This window comes from Mirounga leonina, unplaced genomic scaffold, assembly GCF_011800145.1.
Source record: "Mirounga leonina isolate KUSES-001 unplaced genomic scaffold, KU_Mleo_1.0 Mir_173, whole genome shotgun sequence".
Classification (NCBI taxonomy): Eukaryota; Metazoa; Chordata; class Mammalia; order Carnivora; family Phocidae; genus Mirounga; species Mirounga leonina.
The window spans coordinates 32,511,217-32,531,885 of record NW_023270447.1 but is presented as its reverse complement, the minus strand read 5'-3'; the positions used below and the strand labels follow the sequence as shown (position 1 = coordinate 32,531,885).

Here is a 20,669-nt window from a genome sequence, read left to right as displayed (position 1 = left end):
CAATTTTTCAATCATTTCCAACAAGAAGCTGGCTACTTAGCTTGGACTGATCTAGGAATAGACAAGATGTACAGGACAAAAGCAGATCAGTGCAAGACCCAGGAAAGGCCAACACTACAGCCATACTGAGACCAAGGAAGGACTTAACTGGAACTAAGACAGAGACCCTTCCCCAGCCAGTTTTCCCACATATTAATGAAACAGAATTGGGAATTAATATCAGAATCAGAGTGTTCTGATGCCTATGTATAGTTCGCTGCTGAAACTGGTAAGATTTGTTGAAATGTTACATATAGCAAATTCTTTAGTTGGGTTCAGATACGTATTCTCAATTAACATTTCTGTACTTTCACACATAACTAAGGACAGATTCTTAAACAAAGTGGGTGCACACATCATTTAAAAACATGTTTATGTATATTGTATTCAATAAAAGAGAGTTTACAGTCAAAATAAAATAAAATAAAATAAAATAAAAGCACTATCCTAGTAGGCAGAGTGAACATCCCATGCCTCTTAGTTCAGGCTGAAATAACAAAATATCATAGATGAGGTGGCTTAAATAACAGACATTTATTTCTCACAGTTCTGGAGGTTGGGAAGTTGGGTTCACAATGCCAGTATGGATGACTGCCGACTTGGATCTTCATCTCCCCTACGGCAGAGAGAGAGAGAGCTGGCTTTCTCATCTCTTCTTATAAGGGCACTAATTCCATCATGAAGACCTCATCTCCATAACCTCCTCCAACCCTAATTACCTCCAAAGTCCCTACCTCCAAATATCACTGGGGGAGTAGGGCTTCAACAAATGCATTTGGGGGGACATAAACAGTCAGTCCATAACATCAGGCAGCATTTCCTATAGTGTGGTGTCCATGTAGAACCTATTCCAGATTGGGTCTGCCCTCTATTTTTTTTAATACATTAAAACCCCTCTCTAAAAATAGAGTTGAAGGAGATCATTTAAATTTCCATAGAGACCAAAAGTAAAAGTAATGTTTAAACATCTCACTTTTGTGAGTATATATTTCATTTTAAGCAAATGATCTTGTCTGTGTTATCCAAAATCACAGGTAAATAAGTTATATAAAGTGGAGTTTTAGAACATGTACATATGCATTTCATATACTGACTTGAGGCTTCACGTCCTTGAATCTTAGGATACATAAAACTTCAGAAGGGACAAAAGAATGCCAGATACAAATGTCAGGTTAATCCACGTTGTCTTCCGGCTTTTGATGCAGAAGCATCATCCTTGGCTGATTCTTTAATATTCTACTCTAAGCTTCATTTTAGGTCCAGAGCTTCTGGCCAACATCAGCCTTTGTGGCTTCCCCTGTTACAGGGTCTCCTTGGTATTCTTGGCAGCTGTCTTACATGGAGAGGTGAGCACCAGAATAAAGTGAAGGGCAAAGCCTGCTTCCTATTCTTCAGAGCCAGTATTCAAAGCTAATCTAGTATTCTTCATTCCAAATATGCAGTCCAAATCTCACATCCAACACACATCTCCCTATTCCATATTTCCAAGGCCTTTCTGGATCTGCAAATCTTCAGAGATGTGTGCTTAGTGAACAAAAGCACATTGAGACTATCAAATAAGAAGGCCCCACAAAATTCTAGCCAGGCTGACATTTAGATGCTAGGCTGGTAAACAGTGCATTATGTTGATTTTTAGTTAGCTCCAAATGATTCTGTAGAGACTTCTGTGTGCTTTGGGATACATTAATATTTGTACAGAAGAAATATAATCTCTCCTTCCCTCCCACCCTGAAACCCCAGGCAAATACATCTTTTCCGAACACATGAGCAGCAGACAAGAAATAGCATTTGTCCTACGTGCCATATCAATTCAGATGATAGAAAAATGTATAAACATAATTGCTGGCTCATAGATATTTTGGAATTTTTTATAAAGCAGCTTTAGTTTGGTTTTCATGCAGCATGGACCTCAATAACACCTCTCAATCTGCTCTTTCTCAGAGGTAATACTAAAAGACGAAAAAAATTCTTAGCTCTATTAAAATATTTTTAGTATTGGTTTATTTAAGTCATTACCAATTCTTCTAAAAGCAGTAAAGGAAAAGGATCTTAGGTCCAAGAGCCAAGATCTGCCCTTTATTCTCCAGAACTTTATTCTGTAGACCTCCAAAGAAGTAAGCCTACCAGTGCATTTCTGCCTCCCTGCTATCATCCTTCTGCAAGGAGAGACAAAGTGTGTGTGTTCAACTCTACTAACAGGTTCAGTTTGGACTGTCTTGGGTCATGCATGTCTTAGCTTTCTTAGGTTAGTGTGGATCATTGGGAACAGAACAGAATGTAAAATGATTACATATTATAAGAAGCTCAGCCAAAAGCTTCCAAAATAGTATAGCTAACATAATAATATATCCTAGACAAGGAAAGAAGATACACTTCAATAAAGGAAACAAATGATGAAATAAATGACTTAAATTTAGAATACACTGTAAAGTTCTCTCATTTCATTGTCACAGTAAGTTTGTTAAATGCTTGGCTTTTGCACCTGAGTTGGAAAACCTGTTATCCTTCACTTTCCAAGTCTCCTTCCCTGCCTCATTTTTACTCTGATCCTTTTCAAAGATTTTAGCCCCTTTTAGCATAAAGAAAAGATAAATACTTATAAACAGAAAATGAAAGTTAATTATTTATAATTCAAATATGCTGGAAAGTCAAGAATATATGGCACGTAAGTCTCAAGTAGAATAGGGTTTACATAAAAGCTTATACTTAAATTTAGTAAAAGTTACCTACCAGCAGCCTCAAAAAGAAATATATCTTTGAAAACAGTAATAGAAAATGCTATCAAGCTATATCTGACCAGGAAAAGAAACAAACCCTAAGAGCAATCAAAAAAATTCGTAGGAAGAAAAAGGAAGAGTAAAAGACGAGGGAATTCTTCACACAAAACCTATAAATGAAAGATATTTTAAAAGCATGATTTTATAACCCATCTGCCTTGTAGCAAATACCAAAATTATGTGAAAAGTCTTTAGAGACTGAATACAACATGACATTAATTTTTATGGAAAGAAATACCAACCTTCTGTGCTCTAAGAGACTTAACATAACCCAAGAAAAAACCACGAAAATGTACATAGCTTTTCTTGTAAGTCGAGGGAGGTTAAATCCATTCTATATGCCTAAGGATATAAATTCATTTTTAAGTTATAGTCTAAAGGGCTGAATATTAATAGTTGCCACCTTTCCCTAATGGGAGCAATATTTTGAATGACAAATAGATATTCATTAAATAGTACGGATCATTTAATTATATGTGTCTTCCTAACTGTTTAATATTAGAGAGGTATGTGACCTAAATAATGGTTTTGGTTAGGTGACCTTGTTCTTAAGGTTCTCTTTCTGTCCAGTTACCAAGCAAGCTTTTCAAATGCACTTGGAGATTTAATTCACAAATCCCTTAAGAGCCTTCTGGTAAAAGGTTGGGGCAGCACAAATAAGCTAGTGATACATGACCTTGTTTCAGAAAATCAGGCTGGGATTCTAAGTGAGTATGCTTATTTGTCATTGTTGTATTGCTACCAAAGGCAAAAAGCAAAGAAATATGAGTTTTCTATCATAAATATATAGGAGAAAATGCAAATTGGAATTTAGTATCATATTATAATAAGATGTTTATTTATATCTTTATGACATCAGTAAAAGCATTAATTTCTCAGAAATTTCTATCTATATGTAATTACAGATATCTCAGTTTTAATAAAAAAAAGGTCATTTGTCTTTTTTTATTGGTATTTTGTCTCTAGTGAATACACACGCTCCATTCTCAAAAAGTTTACTGTTTTCTATTTCATCATCTTAAGAACTAACAAATCCTATCTTTCTACAAATACTAATTTGATAATTGGATTATTTGAAGGGAAAAAGCCAGAGCCAAACAATACTATATAACTAATATTAGATCCCCAAACGTATGACAAGTTCCATCTTCCCAGTGAGAAGATTAAAAACGGGGAGGGGTGGGGGTGCCTGGGTGGCTTAGTCAGTTAAACCTCTGACTCTTGGTTTCAACTCAGGTCATGATCTCAGGGTCATGAGATCAAGCCCCACGTTGGGATCCGGGCTCAGCACGGAACCTGCTTGTCCCTCTCTCTCTGCTCCTCCCATTGCGTTCTCTCTCATAAATAAATAAAATCTTTTTAAAAATAATAATAAAGAAATAAGTAATAAAAACAGGGGGAAGGATTCATCAAAATATAATGAGGTAGATAAAATAATTAAAGATCCACTTATGTAATTTGATTTAAAAGTTTATTTACACATGCATATGTAAAATCATACATTAAATAAATATAAATGATATATTAACGTGGTATTCATGAGTTTTTCTTTTTAAATGTCACCAAAAAATTATTTGATTCGTCTTTAACATCCACTTCTTTGCCATCACTGGATTTCTTAGTCATACAGTCTAGTTGCCCAGACCACACAACACCTTCACCTCTAAGATGTCTGAGATACAGTTTTTCAATCTATTGGTGATACTTCCACAGGAAATTTAATTCCAGATTTCCCATTTGTGGTCTCCACAATACAACTACTTACTGTACTACTTTAAAAATTGATTTTAATAGAGTGTTTTTACAATAACATCCAATATTTCTTATGACCAGAAGTAATAAATCTATATTACTTGTCCACTCTCTTTTCAAAATCTCATTTCATCAGGTGATCTCTAGAGCAATCCCAAAGTAGCTCTCTGGTACTCGCCAGTGTGTACTCACCAAATATTACTTAATTCTTCTAAATAAAGTAACTGAGAAATCACTCAGTAATTGGGAGCTATTCTTAGGACTCCAGAAGCATTCAGCAGCAAAGAAAAATTAGAAATTTGGGATATTTTTGAGGAAAGTCTGGATTTAGAACCATCTTCCAAGTCTGATTAATTGCTTCAATAAAGCATAACAGGTTGCAGCCATGAGCTCCCCTCTGAAGTAAACTGCGGCTATTGCAGAAAAAAAATTCTCCTTACTGGGCAGTACAGAAAGTCTGTTAGGTTGAGTTGCAGTCTTCTTTATAGTTTTTTGAAAAGCAATAGAATCTTTTAACTCCTAGTGAGGTCTTGATCCATATTTCCTGTTTTTATTAGGGCCCTGTCAGTAGGATTTTGAAGACCAAGACTATTTAGAGGAGCATGATGAAAGACTGACTTTGGATGCCAGAGAGCCCTACCACTTTTTCGATATACCAGCTTTGCCACTAATGAGTTGTGTGCCATTGGATAGTGACTTGCTCTTTCCCTAAGTCTCTGCTCCTAATCTGTAAATGGTAGTTAGAAATAAAAACCTTGTGAAGTTGTCCTGAGATTAAACTGTCCTGGGGATCAAGTGTCTGATACACAGCCATCGTGAAGAAGGAATCACCTTATATTTGAGTTCTAACACATTCCAACAAACTTATTGCGCATGTACTCTATGCCAGGCAATGTACTTGGTATTGAAGATACAAAAGTGAACAGGCAGACCCATGGCTCACTCTTGTCACTCTTGTAGTGCTCATAGTTTTAGAAAAAGAGACCTAGTCAAATAATCCCACAAATAAATATGTAAGCAGTCCTCCAAGTGACAAGCTGGGCTCTTGACCCCATCCACCCCGAGGGTATCCTCAGCATTTTAATCACATCTATCAAAATGGATCCAGCTTTCCAAGAAGTTGAGGAATAGAAGTTTGCTGAAGAGGTCATGGTGGGGTGGATAAGAGGACACACACTGTATGCCATATGTCAGAAACATGAAAATATTCCCCAGTGGGCATGTTTGTTCTCCAAAAGATCCTCCCCTCCGCCACCCAGTTTAAATTCCTTCCTCTTCCTCCATCCATTGCATAGATACAGTTTTCCTCTCATTCTCAGCTTGCTTTTCCACTCACCAAAAAAGAAAAACAAACAAAAGGCTGCCAGGAAATGAAAAGTGACAGACTTACCGAAAAAACGATTTCAGAGAAATACAGAGGAAAGAACTCTATCTAGACTCATAACCTGGAGAATTGGAATCAAACCCCACCTTTGCCATCAAGTCGTTAGGTAACCTTGGTAAATTAAGCCTTTCCATATCTCCAGGCTTTTGTTTCCCCAAACAGAATGCTGAACCAAATAAACTCTCAAGTTGTTTTAAAAGTAAATGGATAATAATGATTCTGTTTCAACAAAAGTATTAAATGATACTACAGCTTTTAAATTCTATAGTTGAAGTCAATGGATAATTAAAAATGTTTGGCTAATTCTTCCTGTTTGTACTCTCTTGCTTAACATATTAGCATCTATGTTTATCTGTAAGATTTAGTCTTTCCACAAAATCAGCTAAGTTTAGGGGCGCCTGGGTGGCTCAGTCGGTTAAGCATCTGACTCCTGATTGCAGCTCAGGTCATTATCTCAGGTCGTGAGATGGAGCCCCACTTTGGGCTCCACACTCTGCGGGGAGCCTGCTTGGGATTCCCTCTCTCCCTCTCCCTCTGCTCCTCCCCTGGCTCACATGCCTGCCACTTTCCCCACTCCCGCTCACTCTCTCTAAATAAATAAATAAATAAAATCTTTTTTTTTTTAATCAGCTAAGTTCATTTGGGGTAAAAAAAAATGGCTATTGAATCATTCAGCATGCTAATATTTCAAAGCAACCAGCCAACAACTGCCATTAGCATTGTCTATTTCTCATGCCAGTCTAAGAAGCATGAAATTTACTGATGTTTTCCTAACCCAAGCTTCCCTACTGTGCAAAATGAATAGTTAAGCAGAACATTAACAGAACAGTTTCATTTGTAACTCTAGCAGTGAAGACTTCTCACCACTGTGACACAGAAGGATACACACTTAAAGACAATACATTTATTTAGTGGATATGAACGTCTTTTGACTAGAAAAAGAAATAACAATCATCTGCAGTACTTTAAATAGAAAACATCTGTTTTTCTTAACATACTTCAAATACTTTGAATTTCCTGATTAGTTGTTATATGAGAACTGTATTTCTGGAAGACATAATGAGGCAGTTTAAAGATGAGTCTTAAATGATCTTCAAAGCAATGTGAAGAATAATGCTCATGCTCTGAGTAAGGATAGCTAGACCAGACCCATAAGCTCTGTAATATGAACAAATACAAAATAATTCTTTCAACTATTTGCATTTACATCAAAAGTTCTATTAAATATTGCAAGCAAAGGAGGATGATATAAATGAGTGGAGCATAGTGCTACATGAATGAAAATACAGTTCTGTACTCTTACAGCATGGCAACAAAATCTAAGATGCTATTAAAGCAGTTTTTGCTTGACTAAGCCAAACATGAAGATTTTCAAAGTAACGACATGAAGCATCTTTGTGAGCATTTCACAAATGTGTACATACATCACAGAGTAGGTTCAAGAAGTGTACATACGCAAACACATCTATGGGTAATTACTCCAAGCTGGAGGGTGTATATTTATTTTAGCCACATCAGCCTTTCCTCAGCAATTTGTAACACAAAATGGGAGGATCATCTATTTTTCTCATAAAAGTTTATAAAAGACGCATTGTATAAATATTTGCAGGTGATTTCTTTATTTTTCACCCATAATTCTTTTCCTGCTCCATAGCCAACAAACAAACAAAAAAGAGTAGTTATTATTGGGAAATAAGTATTTCAAATCAAATGCCAAAGGATAACAACAAGGAAACAAAAATATGGAATCTATGAACACTGAAGGTTAAGGGCCTCACACTTTTTAAAAATCAGGCAAACATGTACTGAGCACCTATTATGTACCAGACTCTATACTGGGGAATAAGGATCCAGAGAGAAAAGAAAAGCTTCAAGGAACTCACAATCTATTCATGGATAAAAACAGATAAAAAAGCAAACAAAAAACCCTCAATATGATCAGGGTCATAAGTGGAGTATGTATAATGTATAAAATATTTAGAGAACACAGACAAAAGAGCAATTGATTCTGCCAGGGAGTAACTAGGGCTAAGAGTTACACAAGAAACATGTGGATTTGACCTTTATATATAAGTAGAAGACAAGAATATTGAGGACATTATTTCTTCAAATTGCATGGATAATAATAAAGTTTTAAGAATCTAATACATTTCCTTCAAGACCTCTCTTCAAATTCCTATGACTTCTCTGTATGTACTAATGAATTGATCTCCCAGATGTAGTGTTAGCTTAAATACAGTAGAGAAAAAATAAACAGTAGGAAAAGCTATTATGGTGTGTTATTATTTTTTACATAAAGAAAGGGATATATAAGATATATAAGTATATACATACAAGTATATACAAAATTTTACATGCATACATTTATTTGAAAGGCTACACAAGTCATTGATAGTATTTGTTGTCTCTGAGGCAGGATTCTGAGGTGCTAGGGACTCGATGTCTTTTCTGTACTGTTTGAAATGTTTACCTACATGTATTACCTACTTAAATAAATGAACAATTCCTTAAAACAAAACACTTTCTATGGCTGTTCCAACTAAGAAATAACATAGTCTTATTTTACTCTGCATATTCCCAGGGGTGTAAAACAATTCAGCATGGGTCATACCAGCTTCTGATTTTTAAGGGAATTAAAATTGAACTCACAAACCATAAGATTGTAGCTAAAGGGCTCCTCACATTTTAGTACACTCAGGCAACGAAAGTTAGAGATATTAAGAGACAATACCATGCTCCTTGTTAAAGATGCGGAGATTGTATCTACTCAATACCAAGACAATTAGTCAATATGACCAATCCAATGAAAAAACTGGGCCAGTTCAAAGAGGGTACAAGTCAAATAAGTTTCAATAGTTGGGCTGCGCTCCTAATGCAAACTGGCCTTCAGGATATCTACAAGAGATGAAGCCCTATGTTTAGGATAGTATTCCAAATACTGAATGAAGACTTTTTGCCTTTATAGATTTTTTTTTTTTAAACTTGGAATACTTTGTCCTTTTCTTTGCAAAATACTCATCCAACCCATCTTTCCAGGCTCAGTTCAAAAGTTCTCTTGTACATTAAATCTGATCTTTATCACTTGACTGAGGTCTTTCTTCTATAACTGGAAATTCTATTGCCCTTACAATCATCATCATGGTTTAGCACTTAACAACTTGCTAAAGTTTATGTGTGTGAGTTTTAACTCCCCCAGGGAACTGTAAATGATACAGATGGCCTATCAGGTTAGGGAAGTAGACATGGTCTACTAATCCAAAACAGATCACAGAATAAACAGTATACCAAAACTATAATACATAGTTTAGGGAACCAAGAATATTAAATAAATTCATAAATTCAGCACAAATATTATGCACACATATTAAAGCCAGAGTTTTAGGGAGGAAGGTGATGGCAGTGGGATGGGAAATCAAACCTCTTCCAGAAAGGAAGAGATGTAGTTTCATTCCCTCTTTTATTGAACAAAATTAAATTATGGATAATGCATATGGAGAAGGTGGCTTATGTGGTTGTAACTTTGGTTTCCTGAATCTGAAAAAACAAGTTGTGACATCAAATGCACAAATGTAAACTAACAGTACCTTCTACACTTCTTCTATACTTATTGCAGGGCACAAGGGGGACGTATAAAATGTAAATGCACATTACAATGGAATGTTTTTAGGAGGGAAACATTAAGAATAAGGCACATAGAGACCATCAACTCTAGTGTAAATTTTTTTACTTTAAATTTTGAGCAAACAATACTTTTCTTTCAATTTTCAGCATTGAGCCTTTTTTTTTTTTTACATTTCTGACAGAAAGCATCCTCTGAAGAATACATGACAAATTACCAAGAAACATAAGATAAATAATATTTTACAGGGCCACGCCTTTACCAATGTGAAGGAATTAATTCTTGAAGACATTTCACCAAGTAAATAGGAGACTTCCAGCTTGAAATAAATGCATAATGATCTGAATTCAAAAGTCTAGAGCACATAAAGTGATATCTATACTTGTAAATCATGAAACACAATGACATCTTGGATAAATTTTTAACAAGTAACTTAAATCAAAATGACAATATGACATGTGTTGGGAAGTTTTAGTCTAATTTTATCATGTCCTGACTGTTAAAATACACAGTTGTGAGGTTTGTTGTCACTTTGTCCATTTGGGTTTATAACGCCAGCAATAAAAAGCTGTTGTTGTTTTGTTTTATTTTTTTCTCTAAGAGGCTATATATAGGATTTGGACAAGCTCATATCAAGTGAAGGGTCATGCCTGACTGATGGTTTCATTACCAAAATAGAAAGGCATTTCAAGTAACGCTTAACTGACATTTGCATACACTATTTATTTAATAATTCCTTACTTAAGCAACCAAGCAAAATAATCATCTAAAAAAAACTAAAGCACAATTTGGGAAAGATTTAAATTAAATACCAATACCTAGATAAAGTTTGATATACTTCTTCACTAATTTTTCCTCACAGATTTAACTGGAAAATAACCTTCATATCAAACAGTTGCATAGTCATTACATTAAGAAAAGCAATTAAGGTCACCTGCTAGTGAGTGGAGAGAATTCTACTAGGCTTTGCCTTTTTGCCTCCTGATAATGCTCTTTTTACTCCTGGGTTTTCTGTGGTTCTATTAAGACTTAGTAACCTGGCTCCACACTGCTGGTGTCTGAATGATTTAGAAATTCCATAATGAGATGCTGTTACTAGGATTGCCTCCAGAAGCTTCATTTCACATTATCCAGCCCAGTTACAGAGTGAGGGCCACACCCCTGGGCCCAACCCCTTGGAAGCTGCTTCACCCCTACTGGCTTCCCCATTGTGCCAACTCATAGGTCTCCTGCTCCAAATGGACACGAAGTACTTCCAATTTTTAAAGAGAAAAATAGTTTTTCTCCCCATTGTCCTGCCAAAAGAATTCAAACTTAAAGTATTATAATGGTTGAGAGCAAATGAAAAATTCATTCAGTAGCAAACCACATTATGTGGTCCCCCTGGAGATGCACTACCCCGGTTCCCTTCAAGAAGGACTTACTGCCTGGTTGGGGCAAGTGTGGTCATCAACAGCCTTTATGTGCCAGGATCTTCACAGTCTGCCTCAGCCACTTCACACCAGGTTATGCCCTCCAAGGACAGCTGACAAACCCCAGGGACTGAGCCAAGTGGGCTCATTAAGATGTAGCCATTTCAGAGTTACTCCAGACTCCTGGGAGGGATAGTATGTACTCCAGAGCTCCCTGCTGGGTGGGTTGAGGCTTTGTGGTAGCAGCTGACATCTCTCTCTGTGCAATCCCACCTTCTTCCCCTTCTTTTCACTGGTGTTGATTCCTAATAAAGAGCTTGCACCCCAAATTCCAGCTCATCATCTGCTTCTGGATAACCCAATCTGCAACATAGGCCTCCATGAGTCTGATTCTGTTCTTCAATCTCTATTAAAATCATTCTCCTCTTCCAAGGTCCAGCTCAAATGATACCTTCAAAAAACCTTTTTTCATCCCTCCAATTGGGAATAATTATTCATTTCATTCATTTTACTCTATCCCCCTGAATTATGCCTGTATCTCTGTGTATCAAGTCAGTATTTTTTATATTAAAGTTAGTAGTTTAAATTTTAAGTTTATTGAGAGCATAGTCTATGTCTTATTAATTTCTGTATGCCCACGTGCATAACAGATAAGAGTTATGAATGAAAGAAAAAACTAATGCATGATTTGGAATCTACATATACCTCTTCTCTTTTCCTTCTCCATTATAACTAAAAAAGACCCCATCCCCTTTCCATCCCCAACCCCACCCCTTTCCATCATACTGCACTCACACCAGCCTTCATTCTGCTCTTTGAACATAATAAGCTTATTCCCTCTTTAAAGACTTTATGTTTTGCTATTCCTCTGTCTGAAGTGCCATGTCCTCAATCTTTGTATGGCTAGTTCCTCCTTGCAATTCAGGTTGCATTTCAATTGTCAGCTCTATAAAGAGGTCTACTGTGGCCACAAAGTCTAAATTAGAGCCCAACCCCATCCTCAGCTATGCATTATCACATCATACTGTTTTGTTTTCTTCCTCATAGTTCCACTTTGTGATACTGTCATGTTCATTTCTCAGATGTTGTCTGCCCTATCTCTTCCCTCTTCCAAAAAAACAGGTGCCTTGTCTATCTTGCTCATCACTATATCTTTAATGTCTAGAGGATATTGGGCAAATAACAGATGACCAATAAATATTTGTTGAATGAAAATAAATGAATACTAATCTTTGGAATAGCAGCCACATAAAACATCCACAGCTAAGAGGTCCTTTGTTCTCTTCCACTGCTTGTACTTTCTACATTGAACCATAAAGTTTTTTCAGTTGTCTGTTTCTTCTATTATCTAATTCCTGAGGACAAGGACATCCTATCTTTGTATTATCACCCACTAGCATAATTCTTATCACAGAGTTACGTGTATTATAAATATTTGTTCAATGACTAAAGGAAAGCAAGGCTGGGGAGGAAGCAGAGTGACATAGAACCTATGGATAAACACAAGGGTGCACTTCACAAGAGACTGAAAAATGGCCATAGCACTCACTACTGTATTTGAGGCAAAACAGTCACCATATATGAGTAAAGCCTTACTTACAGGTTTGAACTCTAGGACTTAAAGTCATATTTAAAGCTCTTGCTGGGAAGCTATCCAAATTCTATACCATTTTCAAATGAGATTGGTGTGATATGGGTGCTCAAATTCCTAAATGCAACGCTCGGCTAATAGGAAAATAACATCAGAGTTCTCTGAGCTATTTGCACTACTAGGGCTTATGTAATACATACCAATTTTCAATTCAATTAGTTTTCATGAAGTGTCCACAGAGGGCATGACACTCTATGTAGTACAGATCCAAGTATGCTATGTCAAGGCAGGTCAAAGATTTATAGGTTCAAGTGTAAAAAGTTGTTTATTCTGTTTATCTCATTCATTTTATGTTAGAGCAAAGCCATTAAAATGTTGTGACCATTTGCTTGACCTGTGGTCCAAGTCTGAGAAAATAAAGTCCAAATTGCTACAACCGGCACTCTACAATAAAGGTCATATATTATCTTCTCAGGACATGGAGATGGAATTTGTTTATTTTATTTATTTTTCAATGGGAAAGCTCACCTGAAAGATGCAGATTAAAAGAATATTAACATTTATAAGCACAGCTATGAAAGAAATAACCCCATTCTTTATAAACAGAATGCTATCCAAGGAGTAGATGCTCTAGCTAATGGTATATTGAGAGGGGGAAAAAGCCAGCCCTCATCATTATTCACATATATACTGAATGCAGATCTCTGTGCTTCAAGAGAATTATAAGACAGATGACAAAATAATACATGAGTACAAGTTAAAAAGCAATCACAAGTAGAATGTACTGAATATCATTCACAGCAAAAGCTGCAGGATTTCAGTGGAGGAAGATACTCTGAGACTGGGGTCAGAAGGGGTGGATCCTGTGCAGGGCCATTAAGCAAGGAAGACTACCACCTTATGTAACAGTAAGGTGCTTCCCCAAAACTTGAGAGAATAGAAAATAATGCTGCTTTCTGAGAGTTAAACTAAGAAATCAACACATAATTAAAGCAGAGATGTACATAGTCACTTCAGTGATACTATAAGCCTCCCAGTCCAACAAGCCTGATTTTAAACTTATTGACTTTATTAACATATCTAAAGAGAATTGCAGATAATGATCAAACAGATCTGCCCTTCAAGCACTCTCCAGGTTAGGGCACCAAATCAAACTCATGTGAGGATCCAATTCCGTTGATAGACACTGTAGGCGGCCAGCACCTGATGCCATTAGGCATTCTACTCATGCAATTCCCTTGTTTGAACTATACACTCATCAAGCAACCTTTTAATAATTAGGTTTCTCGTGTAGTTTGTCTAAAGGGAGCAATGTGCTGGTCAGGCCAACATGAACACCAGGTCTGCTCAGCAATTAAATTTCTTAATGTAAATTACTGCATTGGTATTCTGGTTTTATACATCAGTCTCTTGTGAGATTTGTTAGTGCCAGTCACCATCCCTGAGTTGTTGTAATTCTAGGCCACTGACATAATAAATTTTCAGACCCTGCCGAAGTATACAGGACTGGTTTGATTCAACAGAAATTTCATTCAAGGGTTTAGAAACCCCAGAGAGAGAGAGAGACAGAACCAAGGGGAGGAAGAGTAGTTTAGGCAGATACAGTAAGACAAATTTGTGTAGGGATTTGAATTCAATATTAAGGCATGGGAATTAATGTTTAGCAGTAGGAACTCACTGGTGAAATTTGAGTAGGGGTGCGACATGACCAAAACTGTTACTACTTAGGAGAACTCATGATTTAATTGAAGAATTAGCCAAGCAAACAACTAATTACAATACAGTATTATAAGTACGCAGAGTATTCTGAGAGCAGCAAAGAAAGTACCTGCAGTTTACTCTAGGGATGATCAGGGAGTATTTCTCAGAAGAGAAAACTTACAGTATTTTTTTAATGTTTTATTTTTTAAGATGTTATTTATTTATTTGAGAGAGAGAGAGGACAAGCAGGGGAAGCAGCAGAGAGAGAGGGAGAAGCAGACTCCCCACCGAGCAGGGAGGCCAATGTGGGGCTCAATCCCAGGACCCTGAGATCATGAACTGAGCCAAAGGCAGATGCTTAACCAACTGAGACACCCAGTCACCCCCTTACAGTTTTTTATTACACTTTAATATTCTTTCAAATTTTCCTCTTTATTTACATACTTTTTTAGTTTTCCAAGTTGTTTAGTTTTTCCAAGAGCCTCAGAAGTATATTTCTGACTTTCTACTAAATATCCCTACCTGGATATGCCACAGGAATCCCAAACTCAACATTTCAAAATCTAAATTTATGGTTTTCTCTGCCCTTCGTAACCATCCTTCTTCTCCTCATGTGTTTCCTGCTTTGGTGATCATAACCACAATGCATCTGAATATCAGACACAGCCATGCTAAATTCTCTTTTCTATCCCCAACATACAGTCAGTCCAAAAGCCTTAAAGGTTTTGCCTTTTCATTACCACTTAAACTTCTCTCCCAGGGCCACTGCCTTAGTCCACGTTTTAATCATTTCTCAGCTGGATTACTGAAATAGTCTTCTAAATGGAACCCTGCCTTCATTCCAACTAGCGTCTATCCTTTCCAGCACATCTTCAGTTTTGAAGCTAGGGTGATAGTTCATTTAGTCATCCAACAAATACATAGGTGTCAGGGACTTTCTAAACCCAGGGATAGAATGATGAACAAAAGAGACAAGGTTCTTGCTTTTCATTGACCTGATACTCTAGACAGGACATTAATTATGTAAGCAAAGAAATGACTAAAGCAGTTTTTCAGTAGTGATAAATATTATAAAGTAAATACAATTAAATGATGTGGCAGAGAGTGACTATGTTAACTAACTGGAATTTAAATGAAAAGTTGAAACTACTAAAAAAAAGGGAGAGAGAGAGTGACTGGGGGACTGGGTTGTCATTAAGGCCTCTTAGGCAATGGCAGTTAGGAGCAGGATGATAAGAGGTAGCCAGCCATATAAAGGTCTGGGGGCAAAACATTTCAGGCAGAGGAATAACAAACACAAAGTCTCCAAGATGGATGTAAGTTTAGAATGTTCAAAAATTTGGAAGAAAGCAAGTGTAGCTACAATGAGAGAATAAAGAGAAAAAGAGTGGTAGAAGATAAGGTCAGTGAATTACACAAAGGGCACTCATGTAAGGCCCAGTAAGTTTGAGTTTTAATCAAAGTGCTATGGGAAGCTATTGAAAATATATAAGTAGAAGAGCTGTGTAATTTCATCTATGATTTGAAAGTTCACTCAGGGTCTTGTGTGGATAATGGATTTAAGAAAAGCAGGAGTGTAAGAAGGAAGACGATTCTAGGGTCCAGTGCAAACGTACAGGCAGGATGTATAGAGCCATGGATGAAGGTGGTAGCAGGAAAGATGGAGAAGCAGTTGGTTTGGTGATATATTGTGGAGCTAAAGCCAATAAGACTTCCTATGGAGTGAATGTGGGAGATGAGAAAAAAATAAGAAACCAAGGATCTGTAACCTAATGGATATTGGTGTCATTTTCTGAGATGGAGAAGACTGAGGGGGAGGTTTTAGAACTTTGGGGAAAGAGTAGGAATCAAGAGCTCAGTTGGGCCAGATTAAGAGAGAGTAAGTATTGAGAATTCAAAGAGACATGTCAAGTAGGCAGCTAAATCCAGAAATACAGAGGTCAATGGAAGAGTCATTGGTAACTATACAAGCTTGGGAGTCATTGACATACAGATAATACTTAAAGTTATTGGCTTAGTCTGAAAATAGACTAGAAAAGGAGAAGAGTAGACAGCCAAGGACCAAGTCCTGTGGCATCCCAACACATGGAGATCAAGCAAAGATTGAGGAAACTGAAAAGTAGAGATCAATGAGGTAAAAGAATCTTCAGGTGAGTATAAGGTCAAGGAAACCAAGAGAAAAGAGTGTTTCAAAAAGTAGAGTGGTCACCTTTGTCAAATGTTGCTGGGAAGTTAAAACAAAAGACACCACCCACTGCACTTGGAAAGATGGAAATCACTGATAACATTCTCAAAATCAGTGTGAGGAGAGTGTTAGAGAAAAAATCACTACTGGAGAGAATGTGAGGGAAGAGAGGAAGTCACAAGCCATTTTGACTTACAAAATAGTTTGAAATAAAAAGCCTATATCCATAGCACTCCCTTTGAAAACTTTTAGATAGTCTCCAAATGTTAAAGGAAATGGAAGGAAATAAACATAAATGATGTTATAATTGGTATAACAAAAAAGCACACCAATTATTTCAACAAGTAGCCAATATAACTGCATAAATTTAAGAGGCAGCATTGTATTCTCATAGTAACTTGAGATGTCTACTTGATAATGGCACTTTAGAAGTCACAAGAGGACATCAGTACAGTACTTTCCATGTGTATCACTTAGGCCATAAGCTGGACTCTTCCTTCTGTGCTTTGGCATTAAGGGTTGAATCAGTTGTGAAATTTCATGGTTGAAAAGGACTTAGAGGTCATTTAGTCCAACTCCTTTGTGTGAATGAATCCCCTCTACCACATCCTTAATGAATGCTGCTTCTTTCTCTTCTTGAACCCCTTTCATGACAGTGGATTTGCCACATCCTCCCAGTGCTTCAGGTAGAAATAAATGCATCTTATTACATTTCAGACAGATTTTTCACCCTTCATAATAATAGTTATTTTCAGCACTGTGAAACCTACCAATTTGATTAGTATGAGTCCTCTGTCCTTCATCTGTTTTGTGTATAAAGGAAAAAAGGCAATTATGGAACATGTAGCCTTTTATTTCTATTTACCTGTCAACCTATATGCTGCCTCTTTCCAGAAAAAAAAAATCTTAAATGAAATGACTTAAAAAACCTGGGTGCAACAGTTATTAAAATAGAAATAGAAATTCAAACTCCCGAAAAGAAATTCTTGACTCAAAGACTAATGTAGTTCCTGGCATTGAAATTAAATTTATCAGTGGGCTTTCTAGAATTCAGCACGAAAGGAGAAATATAGTGGATTACACAGTTCTCCTTATCTAACAGAAGAAAGTATACTAATTCTCCATTAAATGAAAATTTTTTTCTTAGTTCTAAATTACAAGAGGAATTTCTCATGTAGCATCTTACAAAAGAGCCTTATTTCTTTGTTTTCTATTTGCAGTCATTTTCACTGCCATTTCATTTTTACCAAACTTACAATCTCAATCCAATGTTAAAAAAAAAAAACAACTCTGTTGAATATAGGGGACAAAGCCTGAGCACTGGATAACTACTTTTCAAAAGGGATTGGAAAAACACCTTAAACTACCAAAATCATCCTTTTGGGGGGGATCAATATTATGGGGCATTGGTTCCCATAGGTCCAATTCTTAGTGGATGGGAACAAATGAGAAACTGAGTTAATATCTCCTATGGCACTACCATCATTCCTTCACCTCTCCTAGAAGTAACTAAAGTTGGGTGATTACTAGGTACAAATGATATCCTTGTGAACTGAGAGAGGTGTACAGAACATGGTCGACTGAGAAGCAGAGAATGCTGAAAGGGTTGGCCTGAATATCTGACAATAATTTGGATCTCTCAGAAGGGAAGTGATACCTATAAGCAAAAGGTATTACTAAAGCTGGCCCTGCTGCTAGGGGTAATGTGAAGAATTTGGGCTTTCTCATTTGCTCATTAAACACTCCAATTATTTTCTCAGGAAAGTTACAAATGGGTCAACTGTGTCTTCCTATAGTTAAGCCCCTGTGGTTTTAACAATACTTTTCCCTGTTCTTGGATTAGAGAGTGGGGGAGGTATGCCCACATAATGACCATTGCACCTTTGAAGGCTTCTGTGGTGCCTAAGACATCACAAAAGGCCCTCAGTAAAAATAAATTACTTTGCTCATAGTGATTATCACAGTTGGTTAGACTTTACCTGGACTCCCTGCTTCCATCATTAAACTCTAAATAACTAAAGACAGATCTCAACTCCTTCCCCACACCTAAAGCCAGCCCGGCATAGCTCTGCTTTCTTCTCTATAGCTAGAAAAGGCACACCTTTAATCTGTATTTTGTCCATCCAAATGTGGCAGCACATTATTATTACTATTACTGCTACAACTACTACTACTGTTGAATCTGGGTTATATCTTGAGGTCCCTTAAGGCCAATAAGCTAGATTCGATTCTCACAAATTAGTTACTGTAAAATCAATGCAAGTGCAGTAAAAGTAACCCACATACTGAATGAGGCTGTTTGTATACTGGACAACAGAATGTATGCATGGTGTTACCATGGAAAGAATGAGAGATTTCAGACTTAATCTAAAGAAGGCATTGGTACCCCTTTGAATAAGTAACCCCAAACAAACAACTTGGCTTTTTGCAGAATTAGAATAAACTGAACACATACTTGTTTAAAGCCAGGATATTGTAGGCACAGTAAATGCTAATGTCCATGCTGATGGTTGGCAAGTGCAAACAAGCATGCTGATCATTATTTCATCTAGCAGTTTATTTTAACAAATGCCAGAAATCAAAGTCAAAGCTAAGCAAAACCCAGCTACCAACAGCATAATTTTCTCCTCATTTTTACCTATTCTACCCTTTAAATCCCTTTCTGATTAGCAGGAATCCTGGAAAAGAGGGTAAAAATAATAATAAAAGAAGCCTGTGAATTATTGGATAGTGTTTAAATGCCACACAACTTTGAGAGAGAAGCACCAGTTGAGACAAGTACCTATTTCCCTAGAGCAGTCTAAAATATCTGAAAGCTTACACGATGCAATGGTGAATGGTTGTCTCTAAGAAAGCTCTCTGCTTTTGGAAGCTGAGTAGCACAAATACCTGGTGTGGAAGAAGTTGGCATAGCAACTCTGCATTTGCAGTGGTGAATCACAAGTAAACAGGTGCATAAAACAACTACTCAATGTGTTTGCTTCTCTACAAAGTGGTTACATCTTATAAAGCATTTTTAGGCTTCTCTTTTTGAGAAATACAAACTCTTCGGTCTAATAATTTAAGGCATTTCATTTGCTGAATAAAAGAGGATATTCATGAGTCATGGAAAGATTTATTCTCTGTATTTTCTCTATATAAATGAGGTGACATTTAGGCTAAAAATAAGTCATTTCCCCTTCATAGAAGATACAATTCTCCATTGACCAGAAAATGGTACCAAAAGTAAGCTTTCTGTGTTTGTTAAAAAATACATTTCCAAGAAAAAAATTGCTTACCTCTTGGCAACAGGCCCCTTGAAATTAGGATCAAATGTCCTTGGATAACCTGCATTTAAAACAAAGAACTTTTTAAGCATATATGCCAATGAAATGGCAAGTAAATACATATAAGATATTAATAAAGAAAAATCTACATCTTGGTTACTACCCAGTACAATGTTGAATTCATTCTTTGGTCCAGGGAAACATCCATTATGCCTTGGCTACATCTGCCAATCTTTTCCCTGTCTCCAATAAGAAGCAAGACTGGGAAGAGTTAAGGACCATATTCTACGCATACCGTACACATATCTCCCACTGTTCTGTATGACAACATTATAGATTCCATCCAGGCTAGCAAAACTTGGAGGCCTTCTGGTCTGCAAAGCCGTTCTACCATCTGCCATCACCAAGTATTGCTGAGTGTTCATGAGGTGCACAGTATAATAGAGATGCCTGCTTATCTGGTTCTCCCCTTTCTCTCAGTAGATTAGGCTTTCCTTCAAGAAGTTGAAATATTAGTTGGTCTCTGCACATTGGCTGTATGGTATATACAAATCATTATTGTATTATATAAGTATTATTTTTAACTGAATTTTTTAAGATCCTATTGGCAGGCTTCATGCCATCTGGGGAGATGTCATTTATTATTGCATTATGAGTATGATATATTACCCCTGTTTTTTTTCTCTTTTTAAAACATTTAAACTTTGAATGGCTATCATTTTTTTTTTACTTTTTTTTTATTCTTATGTTAATCCCCATACATTACATCATGAGTTTTAGATGAAGTGTTCCATGATTCATTGTTTGTGCACAACACCCAGTGCTCCATGCAGCACTCCATGTGCCCTCCTCAATACCCACCACCAGGCTAACCCATCCTCCCAACGCCCTCCCCTCTAGAACCCTCAGTTTGTTTTTCAGAGTCTATCGTCTCTCATGGTTC

At 36.7% G+C, this 20,669-nt stretch overlaps 1 protein-coding gene across 5 annotated transcripts in view; it reads right to left on the bottom strand.

Annotated features, from left to right (window-relative positions):
• SLC44A5 (solute carrier family 44 member 5) overlaps positions 1-20,669 on the bottom strand; it is a 349,362-nt gene that overhangs the window by 131,743 nt on the left and 196,950 nt on the right. For 4 of the 5 annotated variants that reach the window (XM_035018252.1, XM_035018255.1, XM_035018256.1 and 1 more), the window contains one exon: positions 19,739-19,787. In XM_035018252.1, the coding sequence (XP_034874143.1) occupies positions 19,739-19,787 (49 nt within the window). Of the gene's footprint in view, positions 1-10,995; positions 11,159-19,738; positions 19,788-20,669 lie in introns of those variants that run through there. The other variant, XM_035018254.1, reaches the window with a different exon arrangement.